This window comes from Balaenoptera borealis (assembly GCF_965194805.1).
Source record: "Balaenoptera borealis genome assembly, chromosome: 1".
In the NCBI taxonomy this organism is placed as follows: Eukaryota; Metazoa; Chordata; class Mammalia; order Artiodactyla; family Balaenopteridae; genus Balaenoptera; species Balaenoptera borealis.
The window spans coordinates 171,979,977-171,998,456 of NC_138860.1; the positions used below are offsets into that span (position 1 = coordinate 171,979,977).

The 18,480-nt window shown below is 41.0% G+C and overlaps 1 protein-coding gene across 12 annotated transcripts in view; it reads right to left on the reverse strand.

Annotated features, from left to right (window-relative positions):
- The window catches only part of PHACTR4 (phosphatase and actin regulator 4), a 152,048-nt gene that overhangs the window by 70,860 nt on the left and 62,708 nt on the right, over positions 1-18,480 (reverse strand). For 9 of the 12 annotated variants that reach the window (XM_082347743.1, XM_082347736.1, XM_082347735.1 and 6 more), the window contains one exon: positions 2,670-2,723. In XM_082347743.1, coding sequence (XP_082203869.1) covers positions 2,670-2,685 — 16 coding nt within the window. In that variant the 5' untranslated portion in view covers positions 2,686-2,723. Of the gene's footprint in view, positions 1-2,669; positions 2,724-3,130; positions 3,186-18,480 lie in introns of all 12 variants that reach the window. The other 3 variants (XM_082347737.1, XM_082347732.1, XM_082347742.1) reach the window with 1 other exon arrangement.

Here is an 18,480-nt window from a genome sequence, read left to right on the forward strand (position 1 = left end):
AAATTCATTTTACATTCAGAATTCTTTTCCTTGTCAAATGGCACTGAGTGGACCATAACTCAATAAACCAGATTCTAATCATATGTGTGTTTTGTGAGCAATTAAAAAAAAAACCCTACAAACTATTATGCATAAAATAAGCTACAAGGATATATTGTACAACACAGGGAATATAACCAAATTAAATTAAAAAAATAAAAATAAAGTATAAGGGCTTCCCTGGTGGTGCAGTGGTTAAGAATCCGCCTGCCAGTGCAGAGGACACGGGTTCAAGCCCTGGTCTGGGAAGATCCCACATGCTGCGGAGCAACTAAGCCCGTGCGCCACAACTACTGAGCCTGCACTCTAGAGCCCCCGAGCCACAACTACTGAGCCTGCCGTGCTGCAACTACTGAAGCCCGTGCGCCTAGAGCCCGTGCTCCGCAACAAGAGAAGCCACCGCAATGAGAAGCCCACACACAGCAACAAAGACCCAATGCAGCCAAAAATAAATAATAAATAAATAAATAAATAAAAGTATAAGAGGAAAAAAATCCTCTCACTAGCACAGAAGACAAACCTTTTCTCATATTAGTGATCAAAAGCACATATTAATTTATATTTCAACTGACTACTAGCCAACTATGACTTCCATAGCAACTTTCCCTTTGGTATTCTCTAGTAAATTTAAATTATATTTAAATTTAATTTAAGTTGAATTTAATCAGTTTAATAATAAGTTTAATTAATTAGATTAAATTCTATTTAAGTTATGTTTAAGTTAGGTGAGGTAAGGTCACTCAGCGGAAAAAAAAATGTTTCCCATAAAAGCCTTTGGAGTTGTCGTACGTTACACTAGTTTATCATATGGACATGTTCTTTAGGATTTGTCACCAGGCAACTATATCAACTCGATTCACCAAATTGCTCATAAATAACGCCCTTAAGAATTAATTTGTAAAGAAACTGCACATTTATGAATAAAGTATTGACTGCCCTCTAGTGTTCAAAATAAGGATTTCACTGATGAGCTAGATGCAATGTACACTACAGGGTGAAAAAAGCCAAACTCCTAAAGAAGCCATTTAGGGTCATTAAAATCAGAGGAGAAATTCTGATCTGGCAAGGTTTTCAACAACAGTCTTTTCAAAGCAAGACAACAAGCTATTAATCTGAGCTATCTGATTACTTACTTGTACCAGGTGCCCAAAGAGCCTAATTTCAGTCATCTACAGTAACTGTGTGTGAGTAGAATATAAATTTGGAACCTTTTTACACTACTACTTCAAGTTACACTGCCATAAAATGAGATTCAGACTTTTCCCCATTTGGTAAAGAAGCACAAAATGCTCGAATCAAAACCTGCCTCTTGGGACTTCCTTGGTGGCGCAGTGGTTAAGAATCCACCTGCCAATGCAGGGGGCACGACTTCGATCCCTGGTCCGGGAAGATCCCACATGCTGCAGAGCAACTAAGCCCATGCACCACAACTACTGAAGCCCACGTGCCTAGAGCCCGTGCTCCACAAGAGAAGCCACCACAGTGAGAAGCCTATGCACCACAACTAGCCCCCACTCGCCGCAACTAGAGAAAGCCTGTGCGCAGCAATGAAGACCCAACACAGCCAAAAATAAATAAATAAATAAATAAAATGCTATGAATTCAGAACACAATGTTAAAAAATAAAATAAAAGCCTGGAAAGCAGCTAAGATGTCTCATCTTAGAGAATTTTAAAACATGGTAGAAATACCATTTCTCTCCTACAGAGAAACTTTTTAAAGCACGGATATAACTCTGCGGATACTAAAGAAACATCAATAGTTTTCATAAAGCTTCAATAAACACCCCAAGGCACAAGTGTTCAAAATGGCCTACTAACTATCCTAGACCATATCTCTCTTTGAAATTGCAGTCAGTAGGAAAATGGAGTTCAACACACAGTGACTGACTTTTTAGTCAAAAAGGTAGATACCAAACCTTTGTGTATCTAGATTTATACTCCCTTAACCGTGTTGTTACAGAATTTAAAACTTATTATTTTAACTTGCCAACTGGTTCTTTGCTGTATTTGAAGTAACTAACATTCTAGAGCATTAGGTCTCAAAGTGTGGTCTAGGAACTACTAGAGATGCCTCACAGCAATGTCAGAATTACTTTTTATATTACAAAAGTGTTATTTGCCTTTTCACTCTCATTAGCTCCAAACAGTCAATTCTCCAGAGTCTACAGGGTATGTGATAACAAAACATTAAATGCAGAAGCAGATATGTGACTCCAGCTGTCTTCTATTAAACCAGATATTAAAGAGATCTGCAAAATGTAAAACAATGCCACTCTTCTTGTTACTCTTTTTTATTTGGGGAGTTATTTTTCATTAAAAAATTTTATTTATGTAACATATAATGGGTTTATTAATGTTATTTTGAAATGAATTAATATTTTTAAATGTCTCTATTTTAATTTGTAATATAGTAAATATCAATAGATATAAATCATACAAACAAAGCTCTTTGGGGCCCTCAATTATACTTAAGAGTAAGGGATCCTGAGGCCAAAAAGTTTGAGAACTGATAAACTAGAGAGCTTAGCACACTAAACATGAAAAAAATCAATTTATTCTCAAAGCTTTAATGGAGGTAAGGATAAAATACAAATATCATTTACTAAGAAAAATGTAGGTGATACTCACCAAATGGATCTTCCATGCCACTATTAACCAGTTTAGGGAGGTGGTATATAGTTTCTAAAAAGAGAAAAAAGTAAATGATACACTTAAAACATAAAATCCATCACCTTTTATATTTCTTAAAAAATAGACCCAATTCAGTAACACTGATTATAGTTTAAAACTAAAACATTATAGAAATGTATAACTTATTAAGTGAGAACATTGCCAACTGGGATTTATTTTAAGGGGGTTGAGGTACAGATATAATAAGTTCCCTTTCCAATCTCCATCTTGAATTTACCAGAGTGTAAGGAAAAAGGCAAGTTAAAAAAATTTTTTTTTTATTTTTTAGGGAGGGGGGGCAAAGGGAAAAAGGGAGGGGTGGGGAGGGGGAGAGGGAAGAAGGGAGGGAAGGAGAGAGAGCAGCAAAAAGCCAAATGTTTATGCAAAAATAACCCAAACAAACAAAACACAAAACTCACATAAACATCTGGGAAAGCATATGAGGATATCATAGAATGAAGGAATTGGTTTTGCCTGAGGAAAGTAGAAAGTAGTTCAGTAAGTTAAGAATGCTCAAGTATTAAAATAAAACAAAAAAATTTTGAAAAAAGTTGAATAAGTATAGATATTCAACCTCCCTCACCCTTAATCAAAACAAGGATCGAATCTGCCCAATCTTGCTTTTTTATCTCTTTCATAGTTTTGATCCCAAGGGCACTCCTTGATCCCAAGGGCACTCCTTGAATTTTATTCAACAATTTGAATACTAAACTCCAATTCAGAGTCTGCTTTTCAGAGAATATAACCTACTAACAGTTGGGGCTGGCAGTGATCTGAGAAAATTAGGACTGTGAAGGGGTTTTGGAGTTGAATCGCTCACAGACTAGATGGCACTGAGGACCCCACTGGTGGTGGTAGGTAACCAGATAATCCCTGGCACAAGGTGCTGGTCCAATTCTTAAACTTTCACTAGTGGTGAATAATGATGATCTATCTATGGACAGAATGCTCTAGTTGATTGGATTTATGAGGCACTCGAAGAGTAAGGGGGAAATAACTATAATGACAATGGAATTGAATGGCTATTACTAAACTGAACTGATGCTCTAGAAGAAGATAACAAAAAGCTAAGAGTGATTAACAGTCAACTGAAAGTCAAATATGGGGGATTCCCTGGCAGTCCAGCGGTCAGGACTCCATGCTTTCACTGCCAAGGGCCGGGGTTCAATCCCTGGTTGGGAACTAAAATCCCACAAGCTGTGTGGCGCAGCCTAAATAAATAAGTAAGTATCAATAAATAATTTTAAAAAAGAAAGTCAAATATGAACGTCCCAGGGCCTCCTGGTAATTTCTAAAGACGCTCTTTTCTGTGGCAGCAGGAGGAGAGAAAAAGCTGGAGACCAGGCCCAAGAGTTAATCAACAGAGTAGCTGAGCACCAAGGAAGGTTAACTCTCAGCCAAGGGAGGTATGCTATGCCAACGTCAGGGCCCTGACTGGGAAAGAATGAGACCCTAATACATGAGATGGAGACAACTGAGTTGATGCCCCTCCAAAATCTTGAACGCGATAGTGCCCTTGAAACTGCGAAAGTGGCCCACCATCTCTGTAAGAGCTAGCACTCTTCCCGCACTTGAAGATAATGCAGAGGCCTCCCCACCCTGCTCAGTAAACAATGTCCCCTCAGGATCTGCCACCTCCATGCCTCCTAACTTGTAGTAGGTCACAGCATAACCCAGCCCAGATATTTTGTGCCTGATAAGGTCACAAAGGAATTATAACCCAAGGGAGCTGCAAGACTTAGCCAGCATGTACTGGCAGGGGCTAAGTGAGAGCAAATGTGAACTCTGAGGGTGCTTGAACATCAGAACCAGAACATAAAGTTATTGATCACTCTCCGAAGATACAGGATTTAACACCCTGGCAAAAACCTCGGAATACGGTATGAACTTATCACTAGGATGGTTCCTAAAAGCTGGAAAAGTCACGGCCCATGGTAAGTAGCAATGACAAAACTGCAGTGGCAGACAGGGGAGGAAGGGATTAAAAGGCTCACTTAGTGAAGTTGGCTTGCTGAAGTGGTCAGAAAAAAGTATTATGTTCCTTGAAATGGCTGGGAGGATACTATAAGGAACGTGCTAGTGAGAGGGGCACCAGCATCATTAAGAAGTTTAAAAGCTGTTCTCCATAGAGAATTGGTTATAAAACTAATGCCACTGGGACTTCCCTGGTGGTGCAGTGATTAAGAATCCGCCTGCCAATGCAGGGGACACAGGTTCGATCCCTGGTCTGGGAAGATCCCACATGCCACAGAGCACCTAAGCCCGTGCGCCACAACTACTGAGCCTGTGCTCTGTAGCCCCCGAGCCACAACTACTGAGCCTGCGTGCCACAACTACTGAAGCCCGCGCGCCTAGAGCCCATGCTCCGCAACGAGAGAAGCCACCGCAATGAGAAGCCAGCACACTGTAATGAAGAGCAGCCCCCACTCACCGCAACTGGAGAAAGCCCGCGTGCACAGCAACGAAGACCCAACACAACCAAAAAAAAAAAAGGTTTATAAAACAAAAAGAAAAACTAATGCCACTGATAGCAACGGTGATGATACAACCCTAAAACAAAGGAGACCAGGCCATGGTACTTAATGATTGAAGCCAGATGGAGACACTATAAACATCAGCAAAGTCAGAGTGGCAGTCAAAGGAATCTGACTCAAAGATTTGTGGAGATAGTTAATAAAGCATGGTGTATTTATGAAGCAAAATAGACAAGCAGCTAATAAGAGCTGCTCTATCTGTAACATCAAAAGAAATCAGGGATGGAAGATCTGGATGCTGAGGTCAGTCCCCTCAATAAAAAAATATCAGAATCCATGCCCAGTGTCTGAACCTGAGCCAGTTTCAGATCCTGACCCCTCTGACTGAAGGAGGCCAGGTACCCAAGAGAAAAGAACCTGCAACATCAAAGCAAGTATAACAATTCCCTGAGAAACCTATGGCCTAAGAGACCCATATACTATAGGTCTCATGGACTCCATACTCAGAAGGTCCCTGCACTTGAAGTTTAATGCTCTGCAGTCACTGTCTTAAAATTCTTAATAATTTTATCTATGAATTTCTGCTCCATAAGTGAAATCTGAGGGGGAAAATGAAGCATGTGCTGGGGGCTTGAAGCCTCAGCTCACACACAGTCCACCTCTTCCTGTCTTCCCAGGAGCGGCCTCTTGGCCACTCCCTCTGGTCCCACCTGGCCATCCTTTCCCTGCCTGGGCTAGGAGTGCCACATACTTTTGGTGGGCAATTTCTCTCGCCCACTCTCAATCCAGGTGTATTCCGCATGCAAATTATGTAGTCAGCTCTGTCTACGGTCATTTACTCAGGTAACTGTAAACTGTGTAAACGGGAATGCTAACATTTTAAGGACAGGTTGACATTGACACCTGGAGTCTGGAAGTATAATCATGGACTTATGAGGACCAGGAAATAAACTGAGCCCTGGCCAAGATCCAGTTCACGATGGGCCCACTGGGTGTGTGAACCCTCCTGGTGGTCATTTCCCTGGACCCTGAATGTATAATTGAAATAGACATACCTGGAAGTTAGTGAGTCCTTGGCCTATGGGATAGGAGTTATACTGGGGAAGGCCAAGTGGAAGGAAGCCTCTAAAGGTGGGTGCCCCATTCCACCTTCCAAGATAATAAACACAAAAGAAAACAATATTGTATTCTGGGGGCAAGGGAGGGGAGATGGCAGAAATTAGTGCTACACCCCCAGAGGATGCAGGATTTACCAGTGTGGTCCCGGCAGAAACCAGATAAATCCTGGAGGAAGGTAGATTACCACAAACTCAATCTAATAGTAGCCACAACTGCAGCTGCCATGCCAGATGTGGTATCTTTGCTAGAGCCGATTAACATAGCCCCAGGAGCATAGTACACAGTCAAAGATTGAAGGAATAAGTTCTTTTTCTCTTATGCCTTCAAGAAAGTAGGATCAGAAACAATTCACATTCACATGGAATGGATTATAGCATACTTTTACAGGACCATGTCAATTTTGCCACTGTCTCATGTGATATAGTCCTATGATAATATGGACTTCTTGTAGAATATCACACTGACCTACTATATTAATAACATCATGCTAATTGGGCCAGATGAACAGGAGGTGGATAGCACACTGAAGGTCTTGACAGAACACATGGACTCCAGAGGGTGAAAGATAAATGCTACAGAGATTCAGGCACCCATTCATCAGTAAAATTTTTATAGGCCCAGTAGTCAGGGGCTTGATAAAACATGCCATTCAAGTAAAGGCATCCAAGTAACCAACTGCATCTTGCACCTCCCACCATTAAGAGGGAAGCATGACACCCGAGAATACTGCTCTGGCTTTTATATCAGGTGACACAAAAAGTTACCAGTTTCCAGAACAGTAAAGGACTCTGCAGGTCTGGATGGTGAGGCAAACAATCTGGCAAATGCTATGGTATTATGGCAAGCCCCAGTGGGAGAATCACTATGCAGACCCCTGGGATCTGGAGCAAGGCCATTCCATTTTCAGTGGAAAATTGTATGCCTTTTGCAAAACAACTCCTGGCATGCTACTGGGTCCTAGCAGATATAGAACACCTGACTATGTGACACCAAGTGACCATTTATCCAGAATCACCCACCATGACCTAGGTTCTATGAGACATACCAAGTCATAGGGTTGGGTGGACCCAGCAATAATTCAGCATTAAGATGAAGGTGATACATCCAGCATCTAGCACAAGTAGGACCAGAAGTCACGAGCATGAGCAGATAGTCCAAACCCTCATATCATCTACCATTGTTTCAAAGTGCCCCTTCATTAGCATATACCTTTGGCCGTACTGGGGGGCCCTCACAGCCAGCTGACAAAGGATAAACCCTCACCTTCTTCACAGATGGCTGTAACTGGGTCCAAGTCAAAAATGGACAGTGGTTGCACTACAGCCTCACTTGGGGGTGGCAATGAAGGACAGTGCCCAATGGGCAGAGCTTTAGGCAGACTGTCTATTTTGTGTAGACAAAAAATTGGTTGGAGGTTAAAATATATGTGGACTCACAGGTAAATGTCCTGATGTGCTGGTCAGGGGGCATAAAAGGAGAACGATTAGAAAATTAGGGGGGAAAAAAGAAAGAAAATTAGGGGAAGGAGGTCTTAAGGTAGAGGCACGTGGGAGGATACAAGAATAGACACATTTGAAGATCTTCATATCACATGTTAACAGTCACCAGAGAACATCTACCATGAAAGAAGCACAAAACAACCAAGTAGACAATGACTCAACCAGTTTACATCAGCCATCTTTTGTCATGGCCTCCCCAGTGCTAGAAAAATGAGCATCTGAAAGAAGGTGGTCATGTGGCAGAGATATACTCTATGCATAGACAACAGTATGAAGTCCTACTTACCAAGTATGCTCTAGCTACTGATGCCACAAAAAGCCCGAATGGCCAGCAACAGAGACAAACACAAAGCTTCCAGTATGACATCTTTCAAGGAAACCAACCAGCCTTTGGATGGCAAGTTGACTGTATTTGGCCCCTTCCACCCTGAAAACGTGAACAATTTATTCTGAAAGAAACAGGGGGACTTCCCTGGTGGTCCAGCTGTTAAGACTCCACGCTCCCAATGCAGAGGGTCCGAGTTTGATCCCTGGTCGGGGAACTAGATCCCTCATGCTGCAACAAAGATCCTGCATGCTGTAACTAAGACCTGGAGCAGCCAAATAAATAAATTAATTAAAAAAAAAAAAAGAAAGAAATAGGGACATATTCTGGCTGTACGTTTGCCTTTCCTGCCCTCAGGGCTGCAGTGAACAGTACATGAGAGTTAAGGAAATGTTTAATCTACCAGTAAGCATCATCCCACATAACATCATTTCATGACAAGGGACCCACTCTGCAGTAAAGTGAGTGCAAGAGAGGGCCCAGGACCATGGGATCTACTGTTGGTATATATACAACAACATCTAGAAGCTGCTAACCTAAAAGAGCACTGGAATGGCCTGATGAAAGCATAGCTGAAGCACCAACTCAATGACATATTTTATGACAAAAGAGTACCATCTTCCAGGGTGTAATATATACACCAAATCAAAGACCTTTATATGCTACTGGTCTTCAAAACAGGAAAAATACATGGATGTGAGAAATGGGGTGGGGGGGTAGAAATAGCATACCCTGTTTATTATCAATCCCAAAGACCCACCTGGGGAATTTTTGTTTCCTATCTCTGCAACTCTGGGTTCTGCAGAGTTAAAGATCTTGGTCACCAAAAAAGGAACACTTCCACAGGAGACAAGAGTCCCAAGAGGCTATAAGCTATAGCTGTCACCTGGGCATTGTGGAGTCCTCGTATCCAGGGATCATCAGGCAAGAAGAGGAACTATCATCTTGGTAGGGGTAACTAATCCTCATTATCAGAAAGAGGGTTGTTATTCCACACCACAATGAAAATATATTTAAAATTCAGATGATCCACTTTGGTGCCTACTGGTATTCCCTTTCCCAATTCTGACAGTACAGTAAACAGACAAGTTGGAAACGCTAACCTGAGAAAAGCATGGTAACCAGTGGTTCAGATCCCTCAGGAATGAGGGTTTGGGTCATACCACTAAGTAAAGCCATTGAGACTGGCAGAGATGGTAGCTGAGGGCAAGGGGAATCTGAAAGGGAGAGTGGAAAGAGGTAACAATTATTAGTTGTAACCCTGAGACCAGTTGCAGCAGCAGGAGATAAAGTACTAATCTTCCTCTTCTAAGTATTCCCCAGGAAGAGAGGCCCTCCAGCTACTCTCTCAACATATATAAAGAAGTAGATGAGACGAATGAAAATGAAGATGCAAAATACCAAAACTTATGGGATGCAGCTAAAGCAGAGCTTAGAGGGAAATTTATAGCTGTAAATACTACATTAAAAAAGAAGAAAGATCTGAAATCAACAACACAATAGTTTACTATAATAGAAGAAAAACAAAATAAATCAAAAGGAAGGAAATAATAAGGATTAGAGTGGAAATTAATGAAATAGAAAATACAAAAATTAACTCAAAATAGGACTTCCCTGGTGGTCCAGTGGTTAAGACTCCACACTTCCACTGCAGGGGGCATGGGTTTGATCCCTGGTCAGGGAACTATGATCCCACATGCTGCATGGTGTGGCCAAAAAATAAAGTAAATAAAATTTAATTTAATTTAAAAAGTACTTTGAAAAAACTAACTCAAAATAGATAGAAGACCTAAATGTAGGAGCTAAAACTAGAAAGCTCTTAGAAGAAAACATAGGCATAAATTTATGACCTTGGATTAGGCAATGGTTTCTTAGTTATGACACCAAAAGAAAAAAATAGATAAACTTGACATTATCAAAATTAAAAACAGAAAACAACAAGTGTTAGGAGGATGTGGAGAAATTAGAACACTTGTGCATTAGTGGTGGGAATATAAAATAATGCAGCTGCTGGGAAAACAGAATGGTACTTCCTCAAAAAATTTTTAAATTAAAAACAATTACCACATGATCCAGCAAGTCTACTCCTGGGTATATACCCCAAAGAATTGAAAGCAGGAAATCAAACAGATATTTGTACACCTATGTTCATAGCAGCCTTATTGACAATAGCCAAAAGGTGGAAACAATCCAAATAGCCATCAGTGGATGAATAGGTAAATAAAATGTGGTATGTATTATTCAGCCTTAATAAGGAATGAAATTCTGACATATACTACAACATGGATGATTATGCTAACTGAAATAAGCCAGGCACAAAAGGATAAATATTGTATGATTGCACTTCCATGAAGTACCCAGACTAGCCAAATTCATAGCGGCAGAGAGTAGGATGGCGGTTGCCAGGGGTGGGGAGAGGAGTTGTTTAATGGGTAGAGTTTCAGTTTGGGAAGATGAAAAAGTTCTGTAAATGGATGGTAGTAACAGCTGCACAACAATGTGAATGTATTTAATGGCACTGAACTGTACCCTTAAAAAATGTTAAAATGGTAAACTTTATATTATGTATATTTTACTACAATTAAAAAAAAGAAAAAAGAAAATGCCTGAATCTTGGTAAGTACAGTGAGTTTTATGGCATTTTAACTTGCCTGATTCCCATCTCCCTCTCCTCCCCTAGCTTTGTGGCAGCCTTGAAAACCAAGAGCCTCACAACATTAGTTATTAAAACCAGCAGCCTAGCAACCACTGGAGGGGGCAGAACAAATTTGGAGCTCCCCAAAAGCCCCATCCCCAGAGAACTGTTACTATCTGATCTGATAGCACGAAGAAGTTCCATTCTCAGAGTTACTTTATTTGACCTGACTCAGAGCTTGTTTTGTGTGAACGACCTTATCCTTAGCACATTTTTCAAAAATAATCAGTGGCAACTGTTGAACATCCCAACTGCCTAAGGCAGTGATGATACCAGTTAGGGCTAACAGGACACTGACCAAAAAATTTGAATGTTCAGGAATGAGACGTCTATAAGGGGCTTTGAAAAGCTGACATATTCCTGGATATCTAGAAGGACACATGCATTTATGGGCTCAGGGAAAGGCTTAAGAAGGCCCTAATCTCTCACCTCTGGCTGACCTTGAGGTTCTGTGCAAGCAGAAAGTGATGGCTAAGGCAAAGTTGTAAACTGCTTGCAGGAACATTGATGGCATACTGCAATATACACAGAGTACCCTTGGCAAAGGCTAGAAAACTTATTGGTTCAAGGCATTTAAGGAAATTTCTGTCTAATCATTAGCTAACCACTAAGTCAACCAAGCAGACACTTCAACGTCTGCACAAAACAAAGCATACAGGCTCTACAGATTTAGTCCAGGGAAGTCACTCAACGAACAGCGATGAGAAACCCACAGGAAGGAGGGGAATCTGATTTGCAGACTTGCCACATTATTTTAAATGCTCATTTTTCAATACAAAAATGAGACACACCAACAGGAAAGTGTGGTGCATATATAGGAGGAAGAAAGAAATCAATAAAACTGTATCTGAGGAAGCCTAGATGTTGGACTTAATAGACAAAGACTTTTTAAAAAAAAATAAATTTATTTTATTTATTTTTGGCTGCGTTGGGGTCTTTGTTGCTGCGCGTGGGCTTTCTCTAGTTGCGGCGAGCGGGGGCTACTCTTTGTTGTGGTGTGTGGGCTTCTCATTGTGGTGGCTTCTCTTGTTGCAGAGCACGGGCTCTAGGAGCGCGGGCTTCAGTAGTTGTGGCACACGGGCTCAGTAGTTGTGGCACACAGGCTTAGTTGCTCCACGGCATGTGGGATCTTCCCGGACCAGGGCTCGACCCCGTGTCCCCTGCATTGGCAGGCGGATTCTTAACCACTGCGCCACCAGGGAAGCCCTAGACAAAGACTTTAAATAAGCTATTATAAATATTACAAAGAAGGGAATTCCCTGGTGGTCCAGCGGTTAGAACTCTGCGCTTTCACTGCAGAGGGCCCAGGTTTGATCCCTGGTCTGGGAACTAAGAACACACAAGCAAAAATTCAAAGAACTAAAGGGAACCATGCCTAAAGAATTAAAGTATGAGGGACTTCCCTGGTGGTGCAGTGGTTAAGTATCTCCCTGCCAGTGCAGGGGACACAGGTTCGAGCCCTAGTCCGGGAAGATCCCACATGCTGTGGTGGAGCAACTAAGCCCATGGGCCACAACTACTGAGCCTGCGCTCTAGAGCCCGCGAGCCACAACTACTGAAGCCCGTGCGCCTAGAGCCCGTGCTCTGCAACAACAGAAGCCACCGCAATGAGAAGCCTGCACACCACAACAAAGAGTAGCCCCTGCTCGCCACAACTAGAGATAGCCCACATGCAGCAACAAAGACTCAATGCGGCCAAAAGTAAATTAAAATAAATTAAAAAGAAAAGAATTAAAGTATGAGAATGATGCCTCATTAAATAGAGAATCTCAACAGAGACAGAAATTATATTTAAAAAAGAAAGAAATAGATTTTTCTAGATAGGCTCTACAGCAGATTTGAGCAGGCAGAAGAATCAGCAAACTCTAAGATAGGTTAATTGAGATTATCCAATATGAGGAACAGAAAGAAAAAAGCATGAAGAAAAATGAACAGAGCCTCAGAGAACAAATTATCAAGTATACAAACCACCAAGCATACAAACAAGCAAATGGGAGGATGAAGAAATAATGGCCAATAAGTGCCCAAATATTATGAAAAACACATCCAAGAAACTAAATAAAGTCTATGTAGGATAAACACAAAGTGATCCACACTTATGTTCAAGTGCTGAAAGAAAAAGACTGTCAACTGAGAATTCTATATCCAGCAAAACTATGCTTCTAAAACAAAGGAGAAATTATGACATTCCCAGATAAACAAAAACTTAAAGCATTCATTACTAGCAGACATGCCTACAAGAAATACTAAAGGGAGACTTTTATGCTGACATAAAGAGAAACCAGACAGTAACCAGAATCCACAGGAAGAAATAGAGTACCAGTAAGGTAACTACATAGATAAATATAAAAATAAAGAAGACAGTATAGGGACTTCCCTGGTGGTCCAGCAGTTAAAACTCTGTGCTTCCACTTCAGGGGGCAGAGGTTCAATCCCTGGTCAGGGAACTAAGATCCTGCATGCCAGGTGGCACACCCCTCCCAAAAGAAGAAGACAGTATAAATGTATTTTTTATTTCTTCTCCTATATAATTTAAAAAACAATGCATAAAGCAATAACTATAAAACCATGGTAATGGGCTTATAATATATAAATATATAATTTATATGAGAATAAAGCACCAAGAAGGGGAGAAGGAGCCAAGCTACACTGGAGAAATTTTTTTGTACACTACTGGAATTAAGTTGGTATTAATCTAAACTAGATTGTTTTAAGGTAAAATGTGAATTGTAATCCCCAGAGCAACCACTAAAACTAGCTGGGAAGTCAAATTAGTAGAGTGTTAACCTTCTAAGAACAAGTACAAAAGAAATTAGAAAATATGTCACTAATATGGACAACAGTCATTGGAAACCTCAATACAGTGTGTTCATTTGTATAAACAAAGCTCCATCCAACCTCTCATGCCAACAGAGTTGAGGTTAGCACTTTTTTTTCATATGTACTTGGCACTGGATAAATATCTGATAAACAAGTGAAATGGCAATAATAACGAAAAATTGAAAATCTGAAATGGTTAATGAAAGTAACAGGATTTACAGGCAGATTGAGAAGGGAGAATCAGTAGTACCTCAACTGTTAATCACATTATCACTGGATAATAGGGATGATAATCCTGGGTTAGCTGATGTAAAGTTTCAATTAAAACACCCCTGGGGGGACGTCCTTGGTGGTTTAGTGGTAAAGAATCCGTCTTCCAATGCAGGGAACACTGGTTCGATCCCTGGTGGGGTAACTAAGATTCCACATGCCGCAGGGCAACTAAGCGCACGTGTGCCACAACCACTGAGCTCGCGCACCTCAACGAGAGAGTCCACGTGCCGCAAACTCCATGCGCTCTGGAGCCTGCACACCACTAGAGCCCACACGCCATGGAGCCTGCATGCCACAACTAGAGAGAGAAAACCCGGACTCCACAACTAGAGAGAAACACCTGCATCACAACTAGAGAGAAGCCCACAGGCTGCAACAAAAGATATCCCACATGCTGCAACTAAGACCCAACACAGCCAAGAACATAAATAAAAAACAAACAAACAAAAAACACCCCTGGGACTTCCCTGGTGGCCCAGTGGGTAAGACTCCACGCTCCCAATGCAGGGGGCCCAGGATCGATCCCCGGTTGGGGAACTAGATCCTGCATGCATGCCGCAACTAAGGAGTCCGCATGCCGCAACTAAGACCCGGCAAAGATAAAATAAAACAAACACACCCCTGTCCTCAGAGAATCACAAACAGAAGGGTATCTTGCTGAAGAATCCTGTGTAGTCTTTGCAGAAAATGAGACTACTTTGTGTCTCCATCTAAATGAATGCCTGTGCAAGATAGAAATATTCCCATGGCTTCTATAACCGTCTATGTGCAGAAGATGCCCAAACCTATACATATGCTCAGTCCAGATCCCTCTCAAAAGCTCAGGGTAAAAGCCAAAGTACTTTCTTTTTTTTTTTTTTTAATTTTTAAATTTATTTTTTATTTTTTGACCACACTGGGTCTTCGTTGCAGTGTGCAGGCTCTTCGTTGCAGGCTTCTCTTTAGTTGTGGCGCGTGGGCTCTCTAGTTGTGGCATGCAGGCTCAGTAGTTGTAGTGCGCAGGCTCTAGAGCATGCGGGCTCAGTAGTTGCGGTGCACGGCTTCTCTCTAGTTGCGGCAAGCAGGTTTAGTTGCCCCGCGGTATGTGGGATCTTAGTTCCCCGACAAGGGATCGAACCCACGTCCCCTGCATTGAAAGGTGGATTCTTAACCACTGGACCACGAGGGAAGTCCCAAAGTACTTTCAATAGATGACCATGCTCACATACCCCCATCATGCTCAACTACGCTCTCCCTCCCTCGCTGCAACTTCAGGCAAGTGAGCCTCCTTGCTGTTCCTTGAATCTGCCAGGCATGCTCAAGGTCTTTACACTTGCTATTCACTCTGGAATGCTCATTCCCCAGATATTCATTCCTCAATTCCTTTAGTTCTTTGCTCAAGTGTTGCCTTCTTAGTGAAGCCTTCCTTTAACATCCTACTTTTTTTTTTTTTAATATTTATTTATTTATTTGGCTGCTTCAGGTCTTAGTTGCGGCACACAGGATCTTCCTTGCAGCATGCAGGATCTTTTGTTGTGGTGCGTGGGCTTCTCTCTAGTTGTGGTGCTGCGGGCTCCAGAGAGCGCGGCTCAGGAGTTGCAGTGCGCAGCTTCTCTAGTTGGGGCACGCGGCCTCAGTAGTTGGGGCACGTGGGCTTAGCTGCCCCGCGGCACGTGGGATCTTAGTTCCCTGACCAGGGATCGAACCCGCGTCCCCTGCATTGGAAGGCAGATTCTTAACCACTGGACCACCAGGGAAGTCCCTATCATCCTACTTTAAATCGCAATCACCAGCATCACCCCATTCTACCCCTGCTTTATCTCTTTTCCCAGTTTTATATTTCAAAGAGCACTTATCTTCTACATATTGTATAATTTACTTTTAAAATTATGTTTATCATCTCCTCTCACTAAAATACAAGCTCTTTCAGGACAAGTATTTTGCCTATTTTTGTTCACTGCTATATCCCTATAACACCTAGAATAGTACCTGGAAAATAGTAAGTGCTCAATAACAAATATATTTTGAATGAATGAGCTCCGAATATACATATATGCACACACACACACCCAATTCACTAAACATCTCCACTTAGATATCCACAAACCTCCGTTCAACAGGCACAAAACAATTCATTATCTACCTCCCACTCATCCTTACTCCTCCCCCTTCCTGCAATTTCCTACCTTACCACCACCCACCTAGTTGCCCAAACCAGAAATCTCATCCTCCACATCACATGAGATATTTCCAAAACATATTTCATATCCATCTATTCATCTCCACTGCCTGAAGACACAATAGAATCCAAAATAGTCTCACTGCCTCTGGACTTATTCCTCTCTAATCTAGGTACCACAGCTCCAGTAATTAATTGTTAAAGTGTTCCCTAAACTGGGGTCTATGCAACTCTTAAAGTCCTTGTTTTCTTCCTACTTCAACTGAGGTAGTCTCTTGCAGGAACCTCTTCTTCCTGACCTCTAAACATTGCAGAGCTCCAGATTTGGCCCCTGAATCTCATCTCTTTACTATCTTCACTCTCTCCTTCCCTAGAATATCACTGGCATTTTGGCTGAGACAATTCTTTATTGAGTAATGTCCCATACATTGCAGGACATTTAGCAATCCTCACTTAGTATCCTTTACCCCAGCACATTAAGTGCCCATTGCCTCCTCAGTTATTATGACACCCAAAACCAGCACCCTAAATTTCTAAATCCTCCTAGAGATGTAGTAACACCCCAAATATGAACCCTGACTAGTCATCTTATCCACTTCTATAGATTTAAATACTATATATATACTGATGACTCCCAAATTCATATTTCTAGATTGAATCTCTCCCTTGAACTTCAGACTGGTATATTCACAGTCTACACGATACTTTTACTTAGAAATCTAGTAAGTCTCTCAAACATGTTATATTTTAAAAACCAAACTCTTTGATTCCCGATTCCTGTTCCTCACCTGCCTTCGATAACTGGGGCAATAAGATATTATCACAAACAGTTATGTACCATAAATGGACAACATAGAAGAAATGGACAAATTCCTAGAAATGTACAATCTCCCAAGACAGATTATCAGAAAGAAATAGAAAATATGAACAGACCACTTACTAGTAATGAAACTGAGTCAGTGATTTTTAAAAATTCCCAACAAACAAAAGTCCAGGACCAGAAGGTTTCACAGGCAAACTCTACCAAACGTTTAGAGGAGAGTTAATACCTACCCTTCTCAAACTATTTCAAACAGTTGCTGAGGAAGAAATGCTTCCAAATTCATTCTATGAGGGCAGCAACATCCTGATACCAAAACCAGACAAAGATATCACAACAAAATAAAATTACAGGCCAATATCACTGATGAACATAGATGCAAAAATCCTCAAAAATATCAGCAAACCAAATTCAACAATACATTAAAAGGATCATATACCATGATCAAGTGGAATTTATCCCAGAATGCAGGATGGTTCAATGCCTGCAAATCAATCAATGTGATGCATCACATTAACAAATTGAAGAACAAAAATCACAGGATCATCTCAATAGATGCAGAAAAAGATTTTGACAAAATTCAACATCTGCTTATGATAAAAACTCTCCACAAAGTGGATGTAGAAGGAACATACCTCAACATAATAAAGGCCAGTTTTGACAAGCCCACAGCTAACATCATACTTAACAGTGAAAAGCTGAAAGCATTTCCTCTAAGATCAGGAACAAGACAAGGATGCCCACTCTCACCACTTTTATTCAACATAGATTGGAAGTCCTAGCCACAGCAATCAGACAAGAAATAGAATAAAAGGAATCCAAATTGGAAAGGAAGAAGTAAAACCGTCCCTGTTTGCAGATGACATGATATTATACATAGAAAATCCTAAAGACACCAACAAAAAACTACCAGAACTCACCAGCAAATTCAGTAAAGTTGCAGGATACAAAATATACAGAAATCTGTTGCATTTCTTTACACTAACAATGAAATATCAGAAAGAGAAATTAAGAAAACAATCCCATTTACAGTAGCATCAAAAAGAATAAAATCCTAGGAATAAATCTAACTAAGGAGGTAAAAGACCTATACTTGAAATACTATAAGACCCTGATGAAAAACCGAAGACAACACAAACAGATGGAAAGATACACCATGCTCATGGATTGGAAAAATTAATACTGTTAAAATGACCATACTACTCAAGACAATCTACAGATTCAGTGCAATCTCTACCAAAATACCCATGGCATTTTTCACAGAACTGGAACAAATAATTCTAAAATTTGGATGGAAACAAAAGACCCCGAATAGCCAAAATTGTCTTGAGAAAGAAGAACAAAGCTGGAGGTATCACACTCCCTGATTTCAAACTATAATACAAAGCTAATCAAAGCAGTATGGCACTGGCAGAAAAACAGACACATATATCAATGGAACAAAACTGAGAGCCCAGAAATGAACCCACACTTATTGGGAAATTAATCTATGCCAAAGGAGGCAAGAATACACAATAGGGAAAAGACAGCCTCTTCAATAATGGTGCTGGGAAAACTGGACAGCTATATGCAAAAGAATCAAACTG